Here is a 22033-nt window from a genome sequence, read left to right as displayed (position 1 = left end):
TACTCTCATTTCAATTCGCCTTGGACAAAATCCTTTATCAACGTATGTATAATGACACAACATATATCCTATTTTCGACTTATTGGTTGGGGATGTAAATTGATGTATACTCCATAAGTGAATAGATTGTATCCTTTTGATGAAAAAAGTCAATAAATTCATTTTTATCATAACTTTTCTTCTTTTACCTTGTTCTCTATCTGGGTTCCTTTTTAAACTTTTAATTGTCCTATATGTGATAATTACCAGTAGATAATTGAAGTTCTGTTTTTTCGTCCGCCTGCTCGCAGTTTTGTCGTGTTGTATATCATGTGTTTTTTGTTCATCCCGGACCTATTCTTTACCACTTATATTGTTGCATGACTGTATCGTGATTACTTGGTTTTGTTATGCGTTGCTACATTTTCACTCTATTTTGTTGTATAAATGATACAGAAATTTAAAGTGTATTATCAAAATTTACTTACCGTTCATGTTATGCCCTGGACATCTGCATTCTGTACCAATAGTCGTTAAGTACTGATCTTGGAAATAGTCTCACTATTATATTTATTGGTTAGGGGAGAGTCGTCGTCATTTAATAAACAATCTAGATGAATTAATCAATACACAAACTAGCTCAATACAACCCCTTTCCTGTATTGCGCCCTATCCCATGTAGTTTCAACTTCAAATAACTGTCTACTAGTTACACTAGGTAGTATACAAACACTATCGCGAGTTTACCTATTACCAAATAATTTTAGTACCCAAGTTTGCTTGTTTAACGTCAGTGGCATCTAAGTATTTGAATAAATATTCTTAACACAACATAGACAAGGTGCGACTTCATATAAGAACAGTTGTTTATGGATGTCGGTTTCATCTGCATTGTTTTTGAAGCTGTTCCAACTGTAGCCTTATGATCGCTAGAAACAAGCTATTTGGAGTCCGGTTGTATATTATTATCATTTTTATGATCCTTTGAACCAGGTAGCACAAAATAAAAATTGTGTATAAAAGCTAGTGGTCGTTTTTTCTCAGTATGTTATTCCCCTGGAAACGAACCAAATACAGAAGCGATGCTGTATCATCTGGAGCTAAATGAATGACTGTTGACCCTGAATATAACAAAATGGCGATCGATTAACGTGCGAAATAGGACCTGTGAAACTCCGATAAGAATTTGATATATAACAAGTTTTCTAATCGAAAAGTATTGTTTTTTGAATATCGAACAATAACTTATTTTAAGTGGTTCTAAAGTGTATAGAGGTATGGTAAGTTGGCGTCAATAAGTATGCATAAATGGCAATACAACTGTGAAATAGAATAAGAGTAAATTTTCATATATGTAGCATAATCCAGTGCAAACCATTATTGAACATTATATAAATGATTATAAAAATATTTGAGTTTGAAGGAGGGAATTTCACATTTCTGTGGTAAACACCAGGTTAAACCAATCACAAACCGTGATGAGCCTTAAAACTTCGCCAATAGCCCACTTATTCTAAGCTCGAGTAAGGGATAATGGTTGTGCATGTGGTAAGCAACTCTATCCCGTAGAAGTCAACGTTGCTAAAAAAACTAGCTGGAGGAGAACTTTGTAAATCATTCGAAACTTGCGTTTCGAAAGGTCTTCACACGAAATATGACGTTTCACCTTGTAAGCTGAGATTCCTCAGAAATCACGAGGCTGACCCTTCTTCTGAAAACCAACGAAAAACAAATAATATAGGTACGTGGGATGTCCGGACCGGCATGACCGGTCAAATAGCTAAGGAAATGAAGAAATACAACTTGGTGATGCTAGGAATAAGTGAGACTCATGGGACTCAAGCTTCACAGGAAAGAATAAGTTCCAGAGTGATACTGTTAAACTCTTAACATAAAGGAGAAGACGATTCCCACATGAAGACTAACACCGATGTTTTCGAAAGGAGCAAGAAAAAAAATCCGCGGAATAGGAACCTCATGGATCTAGGATTTTCAAATCACTCTTCAAAACAAGGAAGCATGGGACTGCAATGGATGCTATCTGATGCAACACATTCCCTAGTACTTGAAATGAAAACGACTTCAGTCAATCGTAACAAGGTGCACATGATCGGATTCGACTGTCTTGATGAGGGAACCAAATCTCAAGGCGAGAAACTCCATATATGAGGATATTGTGTAACGACATTTACCGGGATAAAAGGATAAAAATAATAAGAGATTATCAATTTTATATTCCCTCAACAACGTGGTCATAAATGGTACTATATTCCTCTAAAGACCCATAAAGAAAGCTACATGGGTGTGACCTGATCACACTACTGAGAATAATGTCGGTCATATATGTATCAACAAATTGTTCAAAGGTTCAATGGAAGACGAGAAAAATCGACACAGCTTCAGATCGCCACCTGATTGTGACCAAGATGAAAGTGAATGTAAAGAAACACTGGACAACTGGGGAAACAGCAGTACAAAGGTTCTATACAGCTTTCCTTCGAGATACTAACAAACTCACCGAATTCAGGATAACTCTCAACAACATATTCCAAGCCTTACAAGATCTACTGAAAGAACAAGAAGTTACTATGGAGGACAACTGTAAAGGGATCAAAAAAGCACTATCTTCAACTTCTCAGGAGGTTCTGGATCGCAAGAAGTATCATCATAGGGAATGGGTCTCTATGGGAACCATGGACAAGATTGAAGAAACGAAGAACAAGAAGACAGTCATTAACAACAGTCGAACACGAGCACAGAAGGTCAAGGCACAAGCAGAGTACGCAGAAGCAAACAAGCAAGTGAAGAAGTGCAATAAAGCCGACAAGCAGAACTACATGGGAGAACTAGCAACGATGGCGGAAATTGCTGCAAGAGAAGGGGATATGAAACAACTATGTGATACAACGGAGATATAGTAAATAGGAGAGACCAGTCGAGGACAAAGAAAGAAAGGCAATTACGGAGGTTCAAGAACAGAGGAACAGATGTTTAGAATACTTCGTGGAACCGTTGAATAGACCAGGATCATTGAATCCGCCAGACATGGAAGCAGCATACATAAACGTCCCATAGATGTCTCTCCACCAACAATCAGTTAAGTCAAGATGTCCATCAGACAAATCATGAATGGGAAAGCAGCAGGACCTGAAAATATAGCAGCTGAAGTCAATTATTGAAGTAACTTGTAACAGGCTTCATTTTCCACTCAGGAACATTTGGGAGGAGGAATAAGTGCAGACGGATTAGAATGTCGGGAACCTCATCGAGATACCAAAAAAAAAGATCTGAGCATATGTGAGGACAACAGAGGAAGAACAGTACTGTTAATAAAAGGAAAGAATTACAACGGAGTTTTGTTGAACTGAATGAAGGATTCTGAAAATCACAAACGTCGAGATCAGCAAGCTGAATTCCGTAAGGATCGGTCGTGCATAAACTAAATTGTGACTATGTCGGTCATTGTTGAACAAGTGATGTAATGGAACTGGTCACAACCACCCATCGTACATTACCAAATACTGATAACCGTCTTAAAGCAACAAAAAACGAGCAGAAATAAACCTATCAGCTAATACCACCTCGTGACAAAAAGGTTGGGTGTATTGGAAATTAAGGCAAGAGCGCATATTGTAAATAGGTGTGCTACTAAGAAATGAATGTAAGTTGTCTATTATCTTTACTGCTCTCACAAACATAATACAGGAAAAACACTAAGTACCATCATATTATCTAGATATTTCTCGATGGTTTTTATCACTCAGTTGCTCTCACGTGTTCTCATCCTCGAAGTGAATGTAGTAAATGCAAATTTATATATATATATATATATATATTGCATGGTTTTTTACTTGAGAAAAATTTTTCAATTCGCTTGCTATATATCAGAAGTGATCTGTGCTGCTGGCCGTGTATTCATACCTGACACTTCCTGTTGTATTCAGAATCCGGTTATTAAGTAACTTTGTGCTACTACAAAGTTTAATTGGAAAGTTAGGTGGGGAAATTCGTAAAATATCTTTCAAATTCAGTGCACATTGTATGTAAACCTCGGAACAACTAGCAGCTTACGGTTTTCCGTAAATTCGATTAGTGTTTAATTGAGTAAGAGTTATTATTGCGGCAGTAGTCCTCGAATATCGGTCTCTCAGTTGATTATACATAACTTAGAACCTGGGGCATGTGTATGCGAGTTCAAGTCGCCACACCTCATGATCACAGAAGAATAGATTTTTCGAAAAATGACATCTCAATGCAGTGAGGATTGTATGAGTAATGGCTGTAGAAAGGATCATGCATCAAAGATATTGTTCTAAGAGAAACTACCGATTAGTTGGATAATAATATAGTTTTCTGGGCTTACTGCCAACTATGCTTATGTGGGTACCATCTGAAATGTAGTACATGTAGTAAAGCGGAAAGTATATATATATATATATATATATATATATATATATCACAGAAACGATGGTGATCCGTTAGTAGTAGTCAGTCAGCCAGCTACAACGTAGGACCAGGCACATATACGCATCGGTCCAAGTTGCCATACCTCGTTAGCACAACAAGATGAACACCAGATTCATAGAAGTAATTAATTTAGTGGTGGTAGTATATAAAGAAAGGTTGTATATAAGGATATAGTATAGGAAGGAAAAAAGTTATAAAGCAATTTTAATCTCAAGGTTTAAGGAAAGATAAAGAGTGTATACACCTACGCCATTGTGATCGACTCTGAGCCATGTCACCCACAGTCTCCAACCACTGGTTACGATAGTCACGCGGATCCCAACCAGGTAGTCTGCATCTGCCAGCATGGCTCAGACTAGAAGGTAGTGACTTCAAGCATTGATGCCATGTCTTGGTTTGGCCGCCCCTAACTCTCTTCCAGCCATCCCCTATACTAGTCAGCATTGCGCGTCGTGGTCATCGGTGTTCAGGCATACGTAACACGTGGCCTAACCATCTCAGTCGATGAAGATTCATGATCTCATCAACTGATTTACCATCATTCCATAATACCCTGCGTCTAACCTCACTATTACTTACCTGGTGATACCAGCAGATGCGAGCAATATTTCTAAGACATCTGTGGTCAAATACTAGTAACCTACGAGTATCTTCTACTCTTAATGGCCATGTTTCGCAGCCGTAAAGTAGAACAGAGCGAACTGCTGCTCAGTATACTCGTCCCTTAATTGATAGACGGATATCTCGTCTTCGCCATAGGTGACGTAAGTTGGCAAAAGCCAAACAAGCTTTTTGAATCCGTGCTGAGATTTCGTCAGACACCAACCCATTTGGACTGATCAGACTTCCAAGATAGGTGAAGTTGTCGACGCGTTCGACTACTTCACTCCACATCCTTAGTTCAGGTGTTGACGCAGGCCAGTCCTGGAGTAACAATTTACATTTGGATGGGGAGAAACGCATCCCAAACATCCTTGCATCATTACTCAGTTCTAACAGAAGACTCTGCATTTTGTCAGTGTCTTCACCAAACAGGACTATGTCATCTGCGTATTTTTAAGTCGCTTAGTGAACCTCCTGGTAGGAGATGAGTTCCTGAAAATTCAGTCGACGAGAGTGTTATTTCCAGCAACAGGTCTATCATGAAGTTAAACAAAAATGGGGATAGTAGACATCCTTGTCGGACACCACTTGAGGTTGTAAAATCATATGACAGTTCGCCATAAGCTTTCACTCGACTGGTAGTGTTCGAGTAAAATGCCTTCACAAGGTTTATTTGTTTCTGGGGTACACCTTTCAATGACAGACACTGCCACAAAACCTCTCGGTCTACAGAGTCAAATGCTGCTTTCAAGTCAAGAAAAACTATCATTGTCGGACGCCGATAAACATGTCTGTGCTCTAAAACTTAACGAATGGTGAATATGTGGTCAATACAGCCACGACCAGGTCTGAAGACAGCCTGATTTTCTCGTGTTTGCAGTTCACGAGTCTTAGTTAGGCGCCTGATAATTATTGAGGCTAGTGTTTTAGATGCTATGTTAGTCAGACTAATCCCTCTTTGGTTATCACAGGATGATTTTGGCTCCTTATATATTGGGACAATCAGAGATTGTGACCAGTCAGATGGGATTACGTCCGTCTCCCAGATTTTAGCCAGAATATTAGTCAACCTAATGCCCCCAAATGCCCTGGTACGGCCGAGAGTGGAGAGAGTCTGCTCTCCCTCTCGAAATGCTCTCATATGGCCACGCGAATATATAGCCTCTGTCAGGGAAGTCCTACTCACTGCCTTCTCGTGGCATTACTGTTGTTTATGAAATCGAGAAGACGAAAAGGGAATGTCTGGAGCTTTAACCGGGTTGTTGGACACAGAAAGTTCACCTAGGGGAGTTGGAAAACCCTGATTCCAAACCAATGGTGGACATGGGCTCCAGTATCCTGATGGAACGAATGGCGTATGAACCAACTGTTGGTCACCGGCTACCATGGGACTGCATCTCCTTACGATGCTCCACTGCCTTGTGGATCAGACCTTTAGGTCAAAGGCTTTGGGTGTGGCCCCCTAAAAAAACCACTTGCTTCGTGTTGGGCACCTGGGCAGTATCACAGCCCTCACACAAATCGAATGATATTTGTGAGGCGCATATTTATCTGGTGCCCCTTTGTACCAATATTTATGTGTTTAAATAAATAAATAAGTCAACCTAATCGCTAAAATTGGGCCACCATATTTAAAGACCTCTGGAGCCAATCCATCTGGACCAGATGCTCTTCCTCGTTTCAGATTACTTATAGCCTTTTGAACTTCAAGTAGGGTTGGGGGGCCTACTTCAATGTTCCATTCAGACTGTCTGGGAATAGTGGGTAGTTGTGCAGTAGCTGAAGGCCAGCTAAACTGCTCCTTAAAGTGTTCCGCCTATCGTTCTAAACGTTTGGGTTGAGAGCAGATAAGGGTTCCGTCTTTTTCTGAGATTGTCTCACTTACACTTGACTTCTTAATTCCGGTTTCTTTTATTAGTCTGAATAGTTGCCTGGTGTTGCCTATAGCCGCTGCCTTTCCCATCTCCTTTGCTTTCGTTGCCCACCACTGCTCACGATCGTTCCTTAGACTTTTAGTTAACCTAGATCTAATTTGTTTACGCTGTTCGTCGTGTTCAGAGCCTGATGGGATGAGTTTACGCGAATCCATCAGTGAAATAGACTTAGAAGAAATCCACTGGTTTTTTGGAGCCCTATGGTTTAAATAACTAATAGATGTTACTGCTGTTTCCACAGCTGTTCGTGTGTCTTTCCAAGCAGCATCTGAGTCAGTCTCGTTTACAGAACTGCCTAGATGTGAACTCAGTTGTTTCTGGAATTCGCATTTGGCTTTCTCGTCCTCCAGTTCAATCCTAATAGGTCTTCTTAGTGTACTTTTCCTGCGTCCATTGAGGCGCAGACAAATGCGCGTTCGTATTAAAGCGTGATCAGAGTCTAAACAAGTATTCCAATACGAGCGACAATCTTCTATTGAGCCTCTCCAACGATGACTGATGACAATATGGTCTATTTGAGTCCATCGTTGGTTTGGTGCAGGTGGTCGCCATGTCTCTCCTTATGCTTAAAACTAGTGCTTGCTAAAAATAAACGATTGTCTGAACACAGTTGCAACAGACGATCACCATTATCGGTTCGTTGAGCCGGAATACTAAAACACCCACCTAAATGTCTTTCTGTTTGATTTAAGCTGCCTACCTGGGCATTAAAGTCACCCGCTACGACTACTATGTCTGAGCGCTTAGCTTTCTGAAGAAGCTCAGAGAGCTTTCTGTAAAAGTCATCTTTCACTTCATCATGGCTGCAGTCAGTGGGAGCGTAGGCAGAAACGACGAAAAGGCAACGATGTGTGTCCCTATCCCTCTGAGTTTTTTGGAGCCATTTAGCCGGACAGCACACAGGCGACTGTTAACGGGGATCCATTCTAGTAGTGCCTGTTCTGTCCTTGTACTTAGTGCTATGTCTACACCTGCAAGTCCACGAGAACTAGTCATGGGATCGCCAGATACACGGAGGGTGTATTTCGTTGGCTGTCAATTTTGGCGAGGTGAGGTCAAGTGAATGACCACACTAGGATCCTGTATGTGTGTTTCGGAGACACAGCATACATCAATGGTACGAGATTCTAGGGTTTTAGCTAAGGAGGCCTGTTGACCGATTTGGCATAGGGTACGTACGTTGAAGGCTCCAATGTGTAGTTTGGAGCGAGGTTTTAGTAGACCTGGGACAGCGTTTTGCGCACTAGAATCGTTGGCCATGGTGACACTTGAGGAGGAAACCGGATGAGGAAGTTTAATGTTGAAAGTCAAGGTAGAAGGAATAGTAGGAATTGAAGAAGGAGATTGATTATGAATACAGTGGTCTTGAGTGCTGTTAGAGGTATGAGGGCAGTTATCACTTCCCGGCTGCCCACACCGTGGAAGAGTTCTTCTAGAGGTACCTGAAAAGGAAATTGGGTTAGAAGTGGTCTTAATGACCTGAGAGCGTGACCGCAGTGCCCAACGGACAACTGCTCGAGGTCGGTCACACACGACCTTTTTGTGGGTAGTTTTTGTGTTAGCTCCGTTCTTCAAAGGACCTTACCGCCGGAGACGGATATCCGTTGGATGAGGCGAGGTGTGCATTTTTAGGGTCGACCTTTTCTAACACCACTCCTTGTGGGAAGGCAGTATCGCTGTCATGCTGGTTGTCTGAAGGAAACACCTTACTGCTGTCACACCTCTGTACAGTCAGCAGTACGACTTCGCCTTCGGACCTTGAGTTTGCTGCTTTTAGTCTCACCGCTCTTCAAACGACCTGTCTGTCATGGTAGGACCTTGAGGAACGATTGTTCCAGCTAGTATAGCTCGATTAATTCATCACGATAGGCAAACCCGACCACCACGTCAAGGTAGCAGCAACGGTCGGATAATTGTGCAATACTGGTAGTGACGTTATTAGTGAGATCATTCTATCTGTAGTTAGTATAGTAGTTTTTGTTAGTTTCATCCAGTCATCTTTGGTGCTCTTGTGTAGTCAGTTGTGATGTAAAATGTCAAATATGGAAGGCGACGGTTAAAGCAGTTTCGCTCTTTGGTTGTAAAACTTGGCGCCTCAGAGTTGAAGATGCTAGAAAGTTCTGTGTTTGATGATCGTTGTCTCCGAAGGATTTCTGGCATTCAGTGGTCATTGCGTTATTTTATTCTTCATAAATATGGTAGAACTTCGACTGGGAGCGTCCTAGTCTGTCGTTTGTATTTTCCGCTAAACTTTCGTATCATATATTGTCCTTGTTGATTGTCTAACATTTTTCCCGTAAAAGGTGTTTCTGTTTCCTCACAACGTTACTTATATTTTGTGTGGTGCATTTTATTCTTGACTAACCCTTCCCACGGCCTCAAGCGGTTGTCCCTTGGGCACTGCGGTCACGCTCCCAGGTCGTTAAGACCAACACTAATCCAACTTTTTTTTCAGGTCCCTCAAGAAATACCCTTCCACGGTGTGGGCAGCCGGGAAGTGATATTAGCCCTCATACCCGTAACAGCACACGAGACCAAGTTGGTCACTTTCAAATCCCTCCTACACCTAATAACTCTCTTATCGCCACGACTAACCCTTCCCACGTCCTTGACTTGACCTGATTCTTGGTGCCTTAGTTTATTGTGTATCAAGTGAAATAAAGTAAATCACTTGGTGTCAACAATCTTCACACAATGTCGCGCTACCATAGGTTTCAACACTTCATGCCTCATCAACCGAAGTAATGGTTTTGGATCAACTGAGCTATTATTCTCAATATGAAATGATATATTTAAACTTAAAAACCGTATGAAGTCGATGGCTTTTCAATAAGCTCTCAAACATTGTGAGTCTCCAAACAAGTAGTCTACAATACTTGTGTATCTTAAGTTCACCAGGCTCACACTCGTATAAGTAGAACCACGTTTGTACTTACCAACCGCTAGCTTTATTTACTATTGTGAACTAGAGCTGGTAAGAATCGTGAGCGAGTGTTTTGTACAAATCGTACAGGATTCTTGAATTTAACTTCAGATGTTACTCTTGATCTGAAAATCAAATAACTGCGATAATCATTGTCAGAAAGGCAGAGGTTTTTATAAGCAGTTATCTACAGAAGATACTCCAGATCCGTTGGCCAGACACTGTCAGCAGCAACCCGTTGTAGCAGAGAACAAACAAAGTTTCAGCTGAATAGGCAACTATGAAAAGACGTTGGGGGTGGATAGGAGACACATTGCGGGAATCATCAAACTGTATCACAAGACAAGCCGTAACTCGTAATTGTGAAGGCGGAAAGGAAAGAGGAGGACCTAGGGAAACATTGCATCGGGAATCGGAGGTATATATTCAAAAGATAAATAATACTTGGTGACAACTGGTGCCCTGGTACGGCCGAGAGTGGGGAGAGCCCACTCTCCCTCTCGAAATGCTCTCACATGGCCAGCGAATATATAGCCTCTGTCAGGGAAGTCCTACTCACTGCCTTCTCGTGGCATTACTGTTGTTTATGAAATCGAGAAGACGAAAAGGGAATGTCTGGAGCTTTAACCGGGTTGTTGGACACAGAAAGTTCACCTAGGGGAGTTGGAAAACCCTGATTCCAAACCAATGGTGGACATGGGCTCCAGTATCCTGATGGAACGAATGGCGTATGAACCAACTGTTGGTCACCGGCTACCATGGGACTGCATCTCCTTACGATGCTCCACTGCCTTGTGGATCAGACCTTTAGGTCAAAGGCTTTGGGTGTGGCCCCCTAAAAAAACCACTTGCTTCGTGTTGGGCACCTGGGCAGTATCACAGCCCACACACAAATAAATGAAATGATGAATTCTATTGACGATACTATTCTCGCTCACACTAGAAGCAAGACAATTTACACTATTATTATTATTATTACCATTATTATTATTATTATTATTACTATTATTTACTACGTCGCTTTTTCACTCCCTTTATTCTCAAATTGTGTATCCTTCCTTTCCAACTTATGCAGTAGCTCGCCCATGGTGGAAAATCTGTCCTATCTAAACGATCTCCAGTCACTGTCTGGTTGAAAGTGAATGCTTCCACCGATTACGAATACTGAAGCAGTCTTTCTGAAACCACGTACGCCGTTCAAGCTGGCTTCCTTCAACGTTCGCACACTAATGCAGATCGGACAACAGATGGGGCTGGCTATGTCTTTAGGAAGTCTTAATATTGATGTTTGCTGTCTATCCGAGACCCGTATTCAAGACTCTGGTGAAGTACTACAAATTCGCTCTCCATCTGTCTCGAAAAGCTTGTTCCACGTGCGCTTATCCGGGGACCCTGTGGTATCTTCGTCTGGTCTTGCTGGCGTTGGTGTTGCACTAAGCGCTAGGGCTGAGGCAGCACTAATCGATTGGATCCCCATTAACAGTCAGTTATGTGCTGTTAGATTAGAGTCGTTTAGGTGGCCGATGGGGACTTGTTGGTCGCAGGACAGATAACGGGGACCGTTTGCTGCAACTGTGCACAGACCACAACCTGTTTCTGGCCAGCACTAACTTCCGGCACAGTCATCGCCGGTGTGCCACCTGGCGTCCTCCCTCTGCATCCCAAGCCTGGACTCAGATTGATCACATCGCGATCAGCTACCGCTGGCGTGGTTGTGTACAAGACTGCCGCTCCTTCTGGAGTACCTATCTGGAGTCTGATCATGCCCTGGTCTGCGCCAATCTCACCTTACTTTTCAGTGGCCGAAGGATTGACCACCACCAACGGATCGATGTTAGTAAACTGGCTGCAACATCTGTTGCAAGTAAGTATCGAGCGAAGTTAGCCTCTAGGCTAGCTAACATCCCACCGAAAAGTATAGATGAGCATTGGTTGCATCTTCACGACGCCATGAAAATGGCGAGTAAAGCCGCTTGCGGCTTCGCGGAACGTCCCGCTTACAAGCACTGGGTTTCTTCTGGCTCCTTACAATTGATCGAAGCCCGTCGGTCTACTCCGGGTGACCGTGAGTTTGACCACAAACGAAGGCTGTTACGTAATGAAATCGGGCAAAGCTTGCGTAAGGACCGGGAAGCCTGGTGGTCGGAGCGTGCTAATGAGATGGAAGCAGCAGCTGCATCTGGTAACTGCCGGAAGCTCTTCCAACTCATCCGAGCCACTGGCAGCAAGAAGTCTGGTGTGAGTGAAACAATCTACGAGGATGACGGGATGCCAATCACTAACATCTGTCGACGTCTTGGACGATGGGCGGAATTTTTCGAAGGGCAGTTCAACTGGCCTGCTGCTCCGGCAACATCAACCAGCTTGTCCTGCCCCCCATGGCCGGTGACGACTGATCCACCAAACGAGGCGGAAGTCCGCAAGGAACTCCAACTCTTGAAACGTTACAAATCACCTGGCCCAGATGACTTACCTCTGGCTCTTTTTAAAGATGGTGGTGACTTTCTGACTAAGGAATTGACTGTGTTGTTTGGAAAGGTTTGGGAGCAAGAAAGTGTTCCAACATCATGGAATGAGTCAACAGTCGTCCCTATCTTTAAAAAGGGTTCGCGTTGTTCCTGCAATAACTATCGGGGGATAAGTCTACTTTCGATTGCGTCCAAACTATTGGCTTCTATCATTCTTCGTAGGTTGTTTAAAACCCGAGAACGATTGACTCGCGAGGAGCAGGCTGGTTTTCGTTCTGGTCGAGGATGCATTGATCACATCTTCACCCTCTGTCAAATGTTAGAACACCGTCATACTTATCGCAGGCCAACAATCGTAGTGTTTCTTGATATCAGGGCGGCCTTCGATTCGTTGGACAGGACTGTTCTCTGGGGATGTCTATTGAAGGGTGTGCCTGAGAAGTTTCATTACATCTTTAAGGCCCTGTATACGAACACCTCAGGCAGAGTGAGGGCATACAACCACCTTTCTCCCCTTGTCCATTCGAGCAGTGGGGTTAGTCAGGGTTGCCCGATCTCACCATTCCTCTTCAACTTTGCCATCGATGACATCCTGGAAACAGCTCTGATGGATGTAAGTAATGGCGGTGTGGATATGTTGCCTGGAGAACGACTTCTCGACCTCGAGTATGCGGATGATATTGTCTTACTGTGCGATAATGCCCAAGGCATGCAATCCGCACTTAATCAGTTGGCAATCAGTGTCCGCAGGTACGGCATGTGCTTTGCACCCTCCAAGTGCAAGGTACTCCTACAAGACTGGCAGGATTCTCATCCTGTACTCACCCTGGATGGTGAGCAGATTGAAGTAGTTGAGAAGTTCGTGTATCTAGGTATCTATATAAGTGCTGGTGGTGGCGTGAGTGATGAGATTGATGCACGTATAATGAAAGCCAGAGCGGCTTATGCCAATCTGGGCCATCTTTGGCGCCTTCGTGATGTTAGTCTGGCTGTAAAAGGTCGGATCTACAACGCGTCGGTGAGAGCAGTCTTGCTCTATGCTTGTGAAACCTGGCCTCTCCGAGTTGAGGATGTTAGACGTCTCTCTGTGTTCGATCATCGTTGTCTCCGAAGGATTGCTGACATCCAGTGGCAACACCATGTTAGTAATGCAGAGGTTCGGCATCGTGTGTTCGGGCGCAGAGACGATAATTCAATTGGTGTCACCATCTTGAAACACCGACTTCGGTGGCTTGGACATGTTTTACGGATATCGTCCCAGAGACTTCCACGCCGTGCATTATTTGCCGACTCTGGGACTGGTTGGAAAAAGCGGAGAGGTGGTCAGTGTATGACATGGTGTCGTGGCATGAAAGAAAGCTGCAAAGGGCTAGCTTCTGTTGGTCCTCCACGACTCCCTGGCTGGGGTCCTTGAGATGGTGCAACATAGTGGCTAGAGACGTTATCAGATATGGCTCAGAATAGAAGCCAGTGGCGATCCTGCTGCAACCTTCTTTTACTTTCTACATAAAGAGTGGTTCTAACTTTCTTAACTGAAAGAGTTTTCTGGTTGTACATTTTAGTCCGCATTATCTTTTCATCCTTTCTCTTCCTACTTTCATTATTTTGTGTGGCGCATATGTATCTGGTGCCCTTTTGTACCAATATATATGTGTTTAAATAAATAAATAAAAAGTAAAGAAGGGCCCAGGAGAGATTTGTTTGGAGATTCTTGTTCAGAGGCCTGTCCTCAACAAGGGGTAACAGGCGTAATTTTACTGATGCTAAATGATCTGAAGTCGCATTAATACTCACGATGTCAGTACTACTTATACTCTAGAATTTGTTTTGGTAATTTTTTTTCTTGTTCTGCTAATGTGGTATGCGAACTTGAATGGACCCACATATGTTCTTTATTTTTGGAAATCTCACTAACTACTACTAATTTAATTTTCTTTACCTTTGTACAGGAACTGAACAGCTGGAATACTTTTGCAGAGAACTATATACAACTAGTGATCCGGAAATCCGTAGTCAAGCAGAAAAAGCTTGTTCTTCCTTATGTGAACGGGCTGATTGTCCTTCTATATGCCAGTTACTTTTACAGCATTCAACTGTAAATATTTCATTATAATTGCTTTTAATTTGTCTAGTCGTGCTACTCACAGCTTATTGCTTCTACAGCTTTGACCAAATATATTTCCAATCGAGATGCTATAATTTCACATGCATCACGTTTAGCCATTCGTAAGTTTTTTTATTCATTCCTCTTAAATGTTTCTTAAACAGGAGATTTTGCTTTAAATTATCTAGCTGGGCATGCTGGATTGGAAAAATTTGTACAGCAAGCATTAATCACACTTATTTGTCGGCTAACAAAGTTGGGATGGCTAGATTCAATAGACGGTAGTCCTGGATTTTGTGATATTTTGGACTGTGCGTCAAAGTTTATTGAGGTGAGTAAACTCTGTTAAGCTGCGAACATAAATTTAAAACTGTTAGCATTTAATATTAGCGGAAAGCCGTTTAATTCGAACTAGCGTTCTTCCTTTTAAAACGATTACTAGTGTATTATTAACAGATTCAGTAGTTAGCAAACTGTTGTATACTCAGTTAATAACAGATTATATAGCGATTTTTGAGGTGTCTCTGAATTTCGTTGTTGATATACAATCCTGTGGTAGCATAATGACCAGTGATGTTAATTTGACTTATCATTATCTCTATTTGAATCTTCACAAAGACTGTTTCTAACAGTTATTCTCACAAACTAATGACGTTTTAGGATCCATTCTCGTTGAAAGGTAATGAGTTAGTTTGAAGTATGCTGAATACATTGTTGTACTTCTTTAAAACCCTGAGAGTATACTCCCTTTTAATAGATAAAACTCGAAACCTCAAGAGTGCATCATTACTGTAAAAGTAGTGATTGTTGCTGCAGAACGAGTTTCTTCTGTAAGTGATTGTTTATGCAGGTCAATAGTAGTCGTAAATATTGACTGTTAAGTCTAAAGTTGTGTTTATCCCTAATCAGTCTCAAACAGCTCAACAGTGCACATATACGATTCCATTAGGATTCAGTTATGAAACCTGAAGTTTCTGAGCAATTATTTGATTGTAAAAGCATTCAGTAGTGATGGTTCTCAATTTCAGTCGACAATATTAAGTAAAGTTCAGACCGTAGCTACTATCTTGGCGCGATGTTTTGGTCTGACCGCCCCTTAGCTTTCTTCCAACCTACTCCTACACCACAAAACATTGCACGTCGGGGCAGTCGGTGGTTTGGCATACGTGACACTTGTCCCAGCCATCTCGACTGATGAAGTTTCACTACTTCACCAATCGATTTGCCATCCTTACCCGTACCCGTTTCCTAACAACTGCATCACTTTCCCAGTGTCCCAGGATATACGAGCAATGTTTCGAAGTCACCTATGATCAAATACTAGCAGCCTGCGAATATCCTTTAATCTTACCGGCCATGTTTCACTATCATAAAGTAGGACGGAACGAACTGCTACACACTAAACCCGTCCTTTTGTTGCTAGACGGATATCTCGCCTACGCCATAAATGACGCAAGTTGGCGAAGGCTAGACGCGCCTTCCGTATCCGTGGTGAGATTTCGTCACACACCAGACCACAAGAGCTAACGAAACTCCCAAGATAAGTGAAGCGGTCGACACGCTCAACTACTTCACTCCATATCAATAATTCATCTGTCGATGCAACCTAATCCCGAAGCAACATTTTCCATTTCAAAGAGGAGAATTGCATCCCAAGCATGCTTTCATTGTTGCATATGGTGGTCAGGAGACTGCATTTTGTCAGCGTCTTCACCAAATAGAACTATGTCATCGGCATATTCTAAGTCAACAAGTGAATCTCCCGGTAAAAGTCCAACTCCTGGAGATTAAGCTGATGAAAGTGATATCTCTAAAATTATGTCAACGACAGGGCTAAACAAGAATGGGGAGAGTGGACAGCCCTGACGAACACAACTTGAGGTAATCAATTCTGATGACAGTTCGCCATAGGCTCTAACTCGACCAGTTGTGTTCGAGTAGAGAGCCTTTATGAGGTTAATGTACTTCTTTGGTACTCCTTTCACTGACAAACACTGCCATAGAACCTCACGATCAACGGAGTCAAATGCCGCCTTAAGGTCAAGAAATACTACTATTGTGGGACGTCTGAACGTATGTCTATGTTCTAGGACCTGACGTAGAGTGGATATCTGGTCTATGCAACCACGTCCAGGTCGAAAAGCAGCCTGGTTTCCTCTAGTCTGCTCTTCACGAGCTTTGGTTAGGCGCTTAAGTATTATTGAAGCTAATATTTTAGACACTATATTAGTCAAACTGATTCCTCTGTGATTGTCACAGGAGGACTTTTGTCCTTTCTTATAGACTGGCACAATCAGTGATTGGGACCAGTCAGATGGAATTACGTCCAGTTCCCAGATTCTACCTAAGACCTCAGTCAATCTCGTTGCTAGTACTGTACCGCCGTCCTTAAAAATCTCAGGGGTAAACCTGTCAGGGCCCGCGGCTCTCCCTCGCTTTAGATTTTCTATAGCTTTTTCAACCTCGTAAAGAGTTGGAGGATTTACATTAACTTGCCATTCAGGACGACTGGGGATCGTGGGTAACTGAAGTGTGGCTGAAGGCCAGTTGAACTGATCCCTAAAGTGTTCTGCCCATCGATCCAATCTCCTGAATCGAGAATGAATAATATGCCCATCTTTATCTGAGATGGTTTCACTGATATTCGGGTTCCTAATACCGGTCTCTTTAACAAGCCTGAACAGTTGTCTGCTGTTACCTATTGCTGCTGCCTTTTCCATCTCTCTTGCTTTCGCTACCCACCACTGTTCACGACCATTGCGTAGGCTTCTAATTAGCCTGCGCTTAAGCTGACTCCGCCAGAGCAAGATGGGAAGAGTTTTCGAGCATCTATCAGTGCGGTAGATGCTGTTGAGATCCAGTGTTTTTCCGTAATCTTATGGTTTACCGTACTAGCAGATATTACTGCTGTTTCCACAGCTTTTCGGATGTCATTCCACGCTGCCTCGGGGTGGGCACAACTTACATGACTGTGTAACTGTTTTTCTAGCTGTTTCTGAAATATATTCTTGGCTTGCCTACCATTACGTAGAACCCTAAGAGGTTTCTTTACAATGTCTTTCCTGCGTCCAGTAAGACACAGACGAATATGCGCTCTCACTAGAGCATGACCTGAGTTTAAACATGTGGGGAATAGGAATATGAATAGTTTAGTTATTTAGCAATTATACGATAAAAAATTTATGCATAGTATTGGTTCACAAATAGATCAGATTAATCAAATACTGAGAAATCTAGTGCAATTTGTTAGATGCTGATTTCCCTAGTTACCCAGTATCCATTAGTGAAATTCTTAATGAATTTGGTAGAAATGTTTCAGAAGGGCCAAATTCTGATGACCTAAAATTAAATGTCGTTCATCATCATCTAGTCATTTCTAGTGGATTCCCCATCCAATGCGAGAAATGTGTTTTAAACGAAGTCATATTAATTGTAACTTGAAGATACGAGGATCCAACATTATTTTGTGGGGGAGGAAAATGTTGGAGAATTTCAAGTTACAGATAATTTTTTAAAAATCAGGACCTTAACTTCGAATCTTCAATAAAAGAAAGAGGAGATGTTTTTATCCTAGTGAAGAAATAAGTACGGGTAACTTCCGGGACCCATTAATGAACCATTATTCTATATATATGTATATTCTTATTGTTTAACTATTCAGTAATTAGATCGTGTATATCTATATTCATCTTGTTATAAGCTTTATTTTGACCTATAAATTATTATCATACGATTTATTGTTCTTAAATTATATTCAGTTTATTGATTACTGTCTCCCACGTTCACAGCCACATTTGACTTGATCTTTTACGAATATTATTTTCTATTTTATGGTGTGATGTGGTCTGTCTGTCTGATTGGTATATAAACCGAGTATGCTTGAAATAAATGATTTGCATAGCAGAAGCTGTAATTGGTGTTCTGGACTTAATTGGAAGGGTTAGGCGGACAAGGGACTAATAAGGTAGCTAGACTGCTCATACTGGTCGAACGTCATTGATTTGGTATAGTGTTAAGATTGGAAAAGTCGTATTTCGATTGATGGATAATTCACGCGATAAAAAGCCGGATATAAAATTATAACGAATTGGCGTACGACTTGTTTTTATTTTTTTAAAATTCATAACAGGTCTAGATTATCTGATTGTAGCCTTTGAAGTAAAGTCTATCAGTCTTTCTGGATGTTAAATGATAGAGCTAATAAGTAGTCGTTGACTCAGATTCTTGAGCTTTCTATCTTCCCACAGATCTTGAGTTGTAGTATTAATTTATACATTGTTCTTAATCCCCTCTTCTCAAACTATGTTCTCATTGTTTAGTCTTTTCAACCGTCAGTACTATCATAGTTATGTTTCCAAACCTTGACTGTTTATTTTTTGTTCGTTTCATCTCATTTTTCTGATGTGATTTGGCTAATTGGGTCAATTCACGTTTCTCCTGTTCTACATTCACTATAACTGACTGATTAGTAATGTAACTTGATCACTCCTTAATGCCACCTGTATGTTTCTTTTCTCTTTGCCAAATTATTTAGGCAACGCCAGTCAAAAGTTTGTTTTGCGTTTCTTCTTTAAAATTCATTATTCATTGGCGTACTTGTACAACATCTGTGTTAATTCATGTTAACTTTTTTGCTTTCAATCGTTTTCAGTGCGGTCAAACAAGCGCCATTCTTACTGGAGTGCAGATACTCAATAATTTAGTTTCGGAAATGAATCATGATTGTGAGGTAAGTATTTGCTAAATGGTATAGAAGTATGTTCCATTGTTGTTGCATACTACACCCCATATTATATCTCACCAATAATCAAACTCAAGTCCTCCTAGTTTCACAGCGATCTCATCATCTTTAAACCATTGAATGGGGATCTAATGATTCACAACACCAACTTCCAGTTTGTTTGTAATAAAGTATGACATTCATCCGATGCTTTTGCATATGACTGACTACGGTCCAATCCCTGATGCAGGAAATTCTTTAACTTGGTCGAATCAGTCCTCGGTTTCCAAAAACTCTATCCCATGTCATTCTGTGGTGGAAGCAGCTAATATAACGTATATTTTTTGACAATATTAAATAAAAATGAAGAAAGCTGAAAAGCCTGACGAACACCGTTTCAAGAAACCCATTCCGACTACAGTTTACCATAAGTTGTGTGTCTTAGATTGTTCAATCCATCAGTTCAATCTGATGGACTGAGAGTGAATAATAATCTCGTCTTTTCTCGAGATAGTTTTACTAACAGTCGGATATTTAATACCCGTTTCCTTAATAAGTCTGGACAGTTGTCTCCCGTTACCTATCGCCGAATACCTTTATTATCTCCTTTGCCTTTTTTCATCTCATTTTAGTTAATATCTTCATATCATTTAAAGTTTTAATGATATCAAGTTAACAGTAAAGCTTCGCGTAACCCGTAATATACTCCAGTTAAATTCATTTTGGAGGTTTTGTGCTTTCTACCCTGAAGTTCTGACAAGTTATAACCATGTTACGTCAAACTCATTCTGTTTTCGAGTTAAGATACTTAACACCTTTGCAGTTATTTGAATCATTTCTATGCAAGTTCCCACCAACCACTTTTCTAGTTTAACTACCTAATCTCATCTTTTAATATCATAATGAAATAGACATGTAGTTTTTATGAACAATTAAATATGTTTAAATGAATGGAAACTATCTTTATATCATTAATTTTAACAGAAATTATCTGACTTCGTTAAATCTCCACAAAAACCCCTTATGATTATAATCATATGCTCACTAGTGACTGACTTCAAGATACATATCCTGGAGTTCTAGTGAGAAGCAATGACCAGTGGAGTTCAACCACGTCTGTTGTGAGATAACAACTCACTGAAGACAATTGGTGAACGGTTGCTCAAACTTCGTGGATTGGTTGAAGTTAGACATTAACACCATTGGATGCCGGCTCAGTGGTCTGGCGCGAGACTGGTAGGTCCTGGGTTCGAATCTCGCGAGGCGGGATCGTGGATGCGCACTGTTGAGGAGCCCCACAATAGGACGAAACGGCCGTCCAATGCTTCCAGGTTTTCAATGGTGGTTTAGCTTCAATTGACTCATGATTTCAACTATGATCATATTTATGTGCTCCTAGGTTACACTTAATCATCAGGAGATGAGGATTTAGTAAAGTAAAGCAAATTAAGACAGGTTTTCAATCCGCGATTTAATGATTAAAATGATAAAATGTATATGAAGAACCAATTTATTGAGTTAGTACAGATTAGTTTCCTATCAGCAATTAATCTTACCTTCTTAACATTGTAACAGACTTACTGTAAGGATAGCTCGTTGGGAAACTCTAGGAAGCCTAAAGAAACCCAGAAAGAGCCGAAAACATTCCATCAAATCACCACTAGGGGAACATTCTAGAATGTTGATGTGTTGCTTCCCTATTGGATGGATAAGAATGACCCCCTATGAGCCTATTGGCTGTCCGAAATGATGATTGGCTTTCAGTCAAAAAACTATAAATACATGAGATTTCTGTACTATATTTGACACTGTTTTGGGGAATAAAATTCCTACTTACTAGTCTTCTTTCTTATCTCTTGCGACGTTGTAGGTTCTCTCGTTCAAGTAGTCTAGTAGTACGCGGCATAGTAAGAATCAAACCTTTAGATATAACACTTACACAATCACTTAACTGATGTTAAGTAGCAGCTATTTTGCAAAGTCTGTTATACTATTTGTGTGTTTAATTTAATTCATTTATTTTTGATCATTTTTTAGTCTGATGTTACTCGTGCAATTTTCCTACAACGTAAAAGATCTTCATCATTTCGTGATCTACTACTTTTGCCTATATTTCGACTTAGTTTAAACTTATTACGGGATGCTGATCAAAGTTTAACTTCATTAGATTTGAATAATCCTGAACAAGTAAGTAAATTGTTTTATTATTTTATTGCCTTTGAATAAACGGACTTTACTTATATTAGGTTTTGAAGACCTGCTATGTATTGGTACCTCATAGTTGACCATTTACACATCCAATCAGCTTTAGTTACCTTGAATCTACTCCCAAGTCCTTATTGGTCCACTACTCTTCAGCTTCTCTCTGTGCCCTACCCTTCAGTCTAGAAGCCAATGACCAGCCTAAACGAACGAATATTATATTTCATACAGGCGTAGCTTGTATACAGACATAACAGACCATATCACATCATAAAATGAAAAATAACTGCACGGAGCTGAAACATGGAGATGGTTAGTGGCTAGCAGTGGAATCCAGGACGCTTGTGAATGCTTGTGAATTAAGGCTATATCGAGGTAATACGCACAGTATGCACATATGTCAATAAGAGACTGACCAGTTTCAGTCCTAAACATCAATAGAAAGATTCAAACAAAGAATACTAAGTGAATTTAAACAAGTTTTCTTACTCATAAAAATAAACTCTTCAAGATCTTATTTCTATCTACAGTTGTGAGTTTTGGGATAATGGATATAAATGAAAAGTTTTCCACTATTAAATTAAATAGATATTTAAGTATAGTTGAAATCATGAGTCCATTGAAGCTAGGCCA

General features: G+C 40.9%; 1 protein-coding gene across 1 annotated transcript in view; it reads left to right on the top strand.

Moving 5' to 3' along the window:
• Window positions 1-3634: 3634 nt before the first annotated feature.
• Smp_197760 (DNA polymerase I, putative) overlaps window positions 3635-22033 on the top strand; it is a gene marked incomplete at both ends in the record, with an annotated part of 26738 nt that continues 8339 nt past the window's right edge. Inside the window, 6 exons of the mRNA XM_018791243.1 lie at window positions 3635-3640; window positions 14324-14431; window positions 14507-14600; window positions 14643-14809; window positions 19130-19207; window positions 21236-21385. Of these exons, the coding sequence (XP_018645578.1) occupies window positions 3635-3640; window positions 14324-14431; window positions 14507-14600; window positions 14643-14809; window positions 19130-19207; window positions 21236-21385 (603 nt within the window). The remainder of the gene's footprint in view (window positions 3641-14323; window positions 14432-14506; window positions 14601-14642; window positions 14810-19129; window positions 19208-21235; window positions 21386-22033) is intronic.

The sequence above is a fragment of the Schistosoma mansoni genome (assembly GCF_000237925.1).
Source record: "Schistosoma mansoni, WGS project CABG00000000 data, chromosome 3 unplaced supercontig 0141, strain Puerto Rico, whole genome shotgun sequence".
NCBI classification, from domain to species: domain Eukaryota; kingdom Metazoa; phylum Platyhelminthes; class Trematoda; order Strigeidida; family Schistosomatidae; genus Schistosoma; species Schistosoma mansoni.
This window is presented reverse-complemented; position numbering and strand designations above follow the sequence as displayed.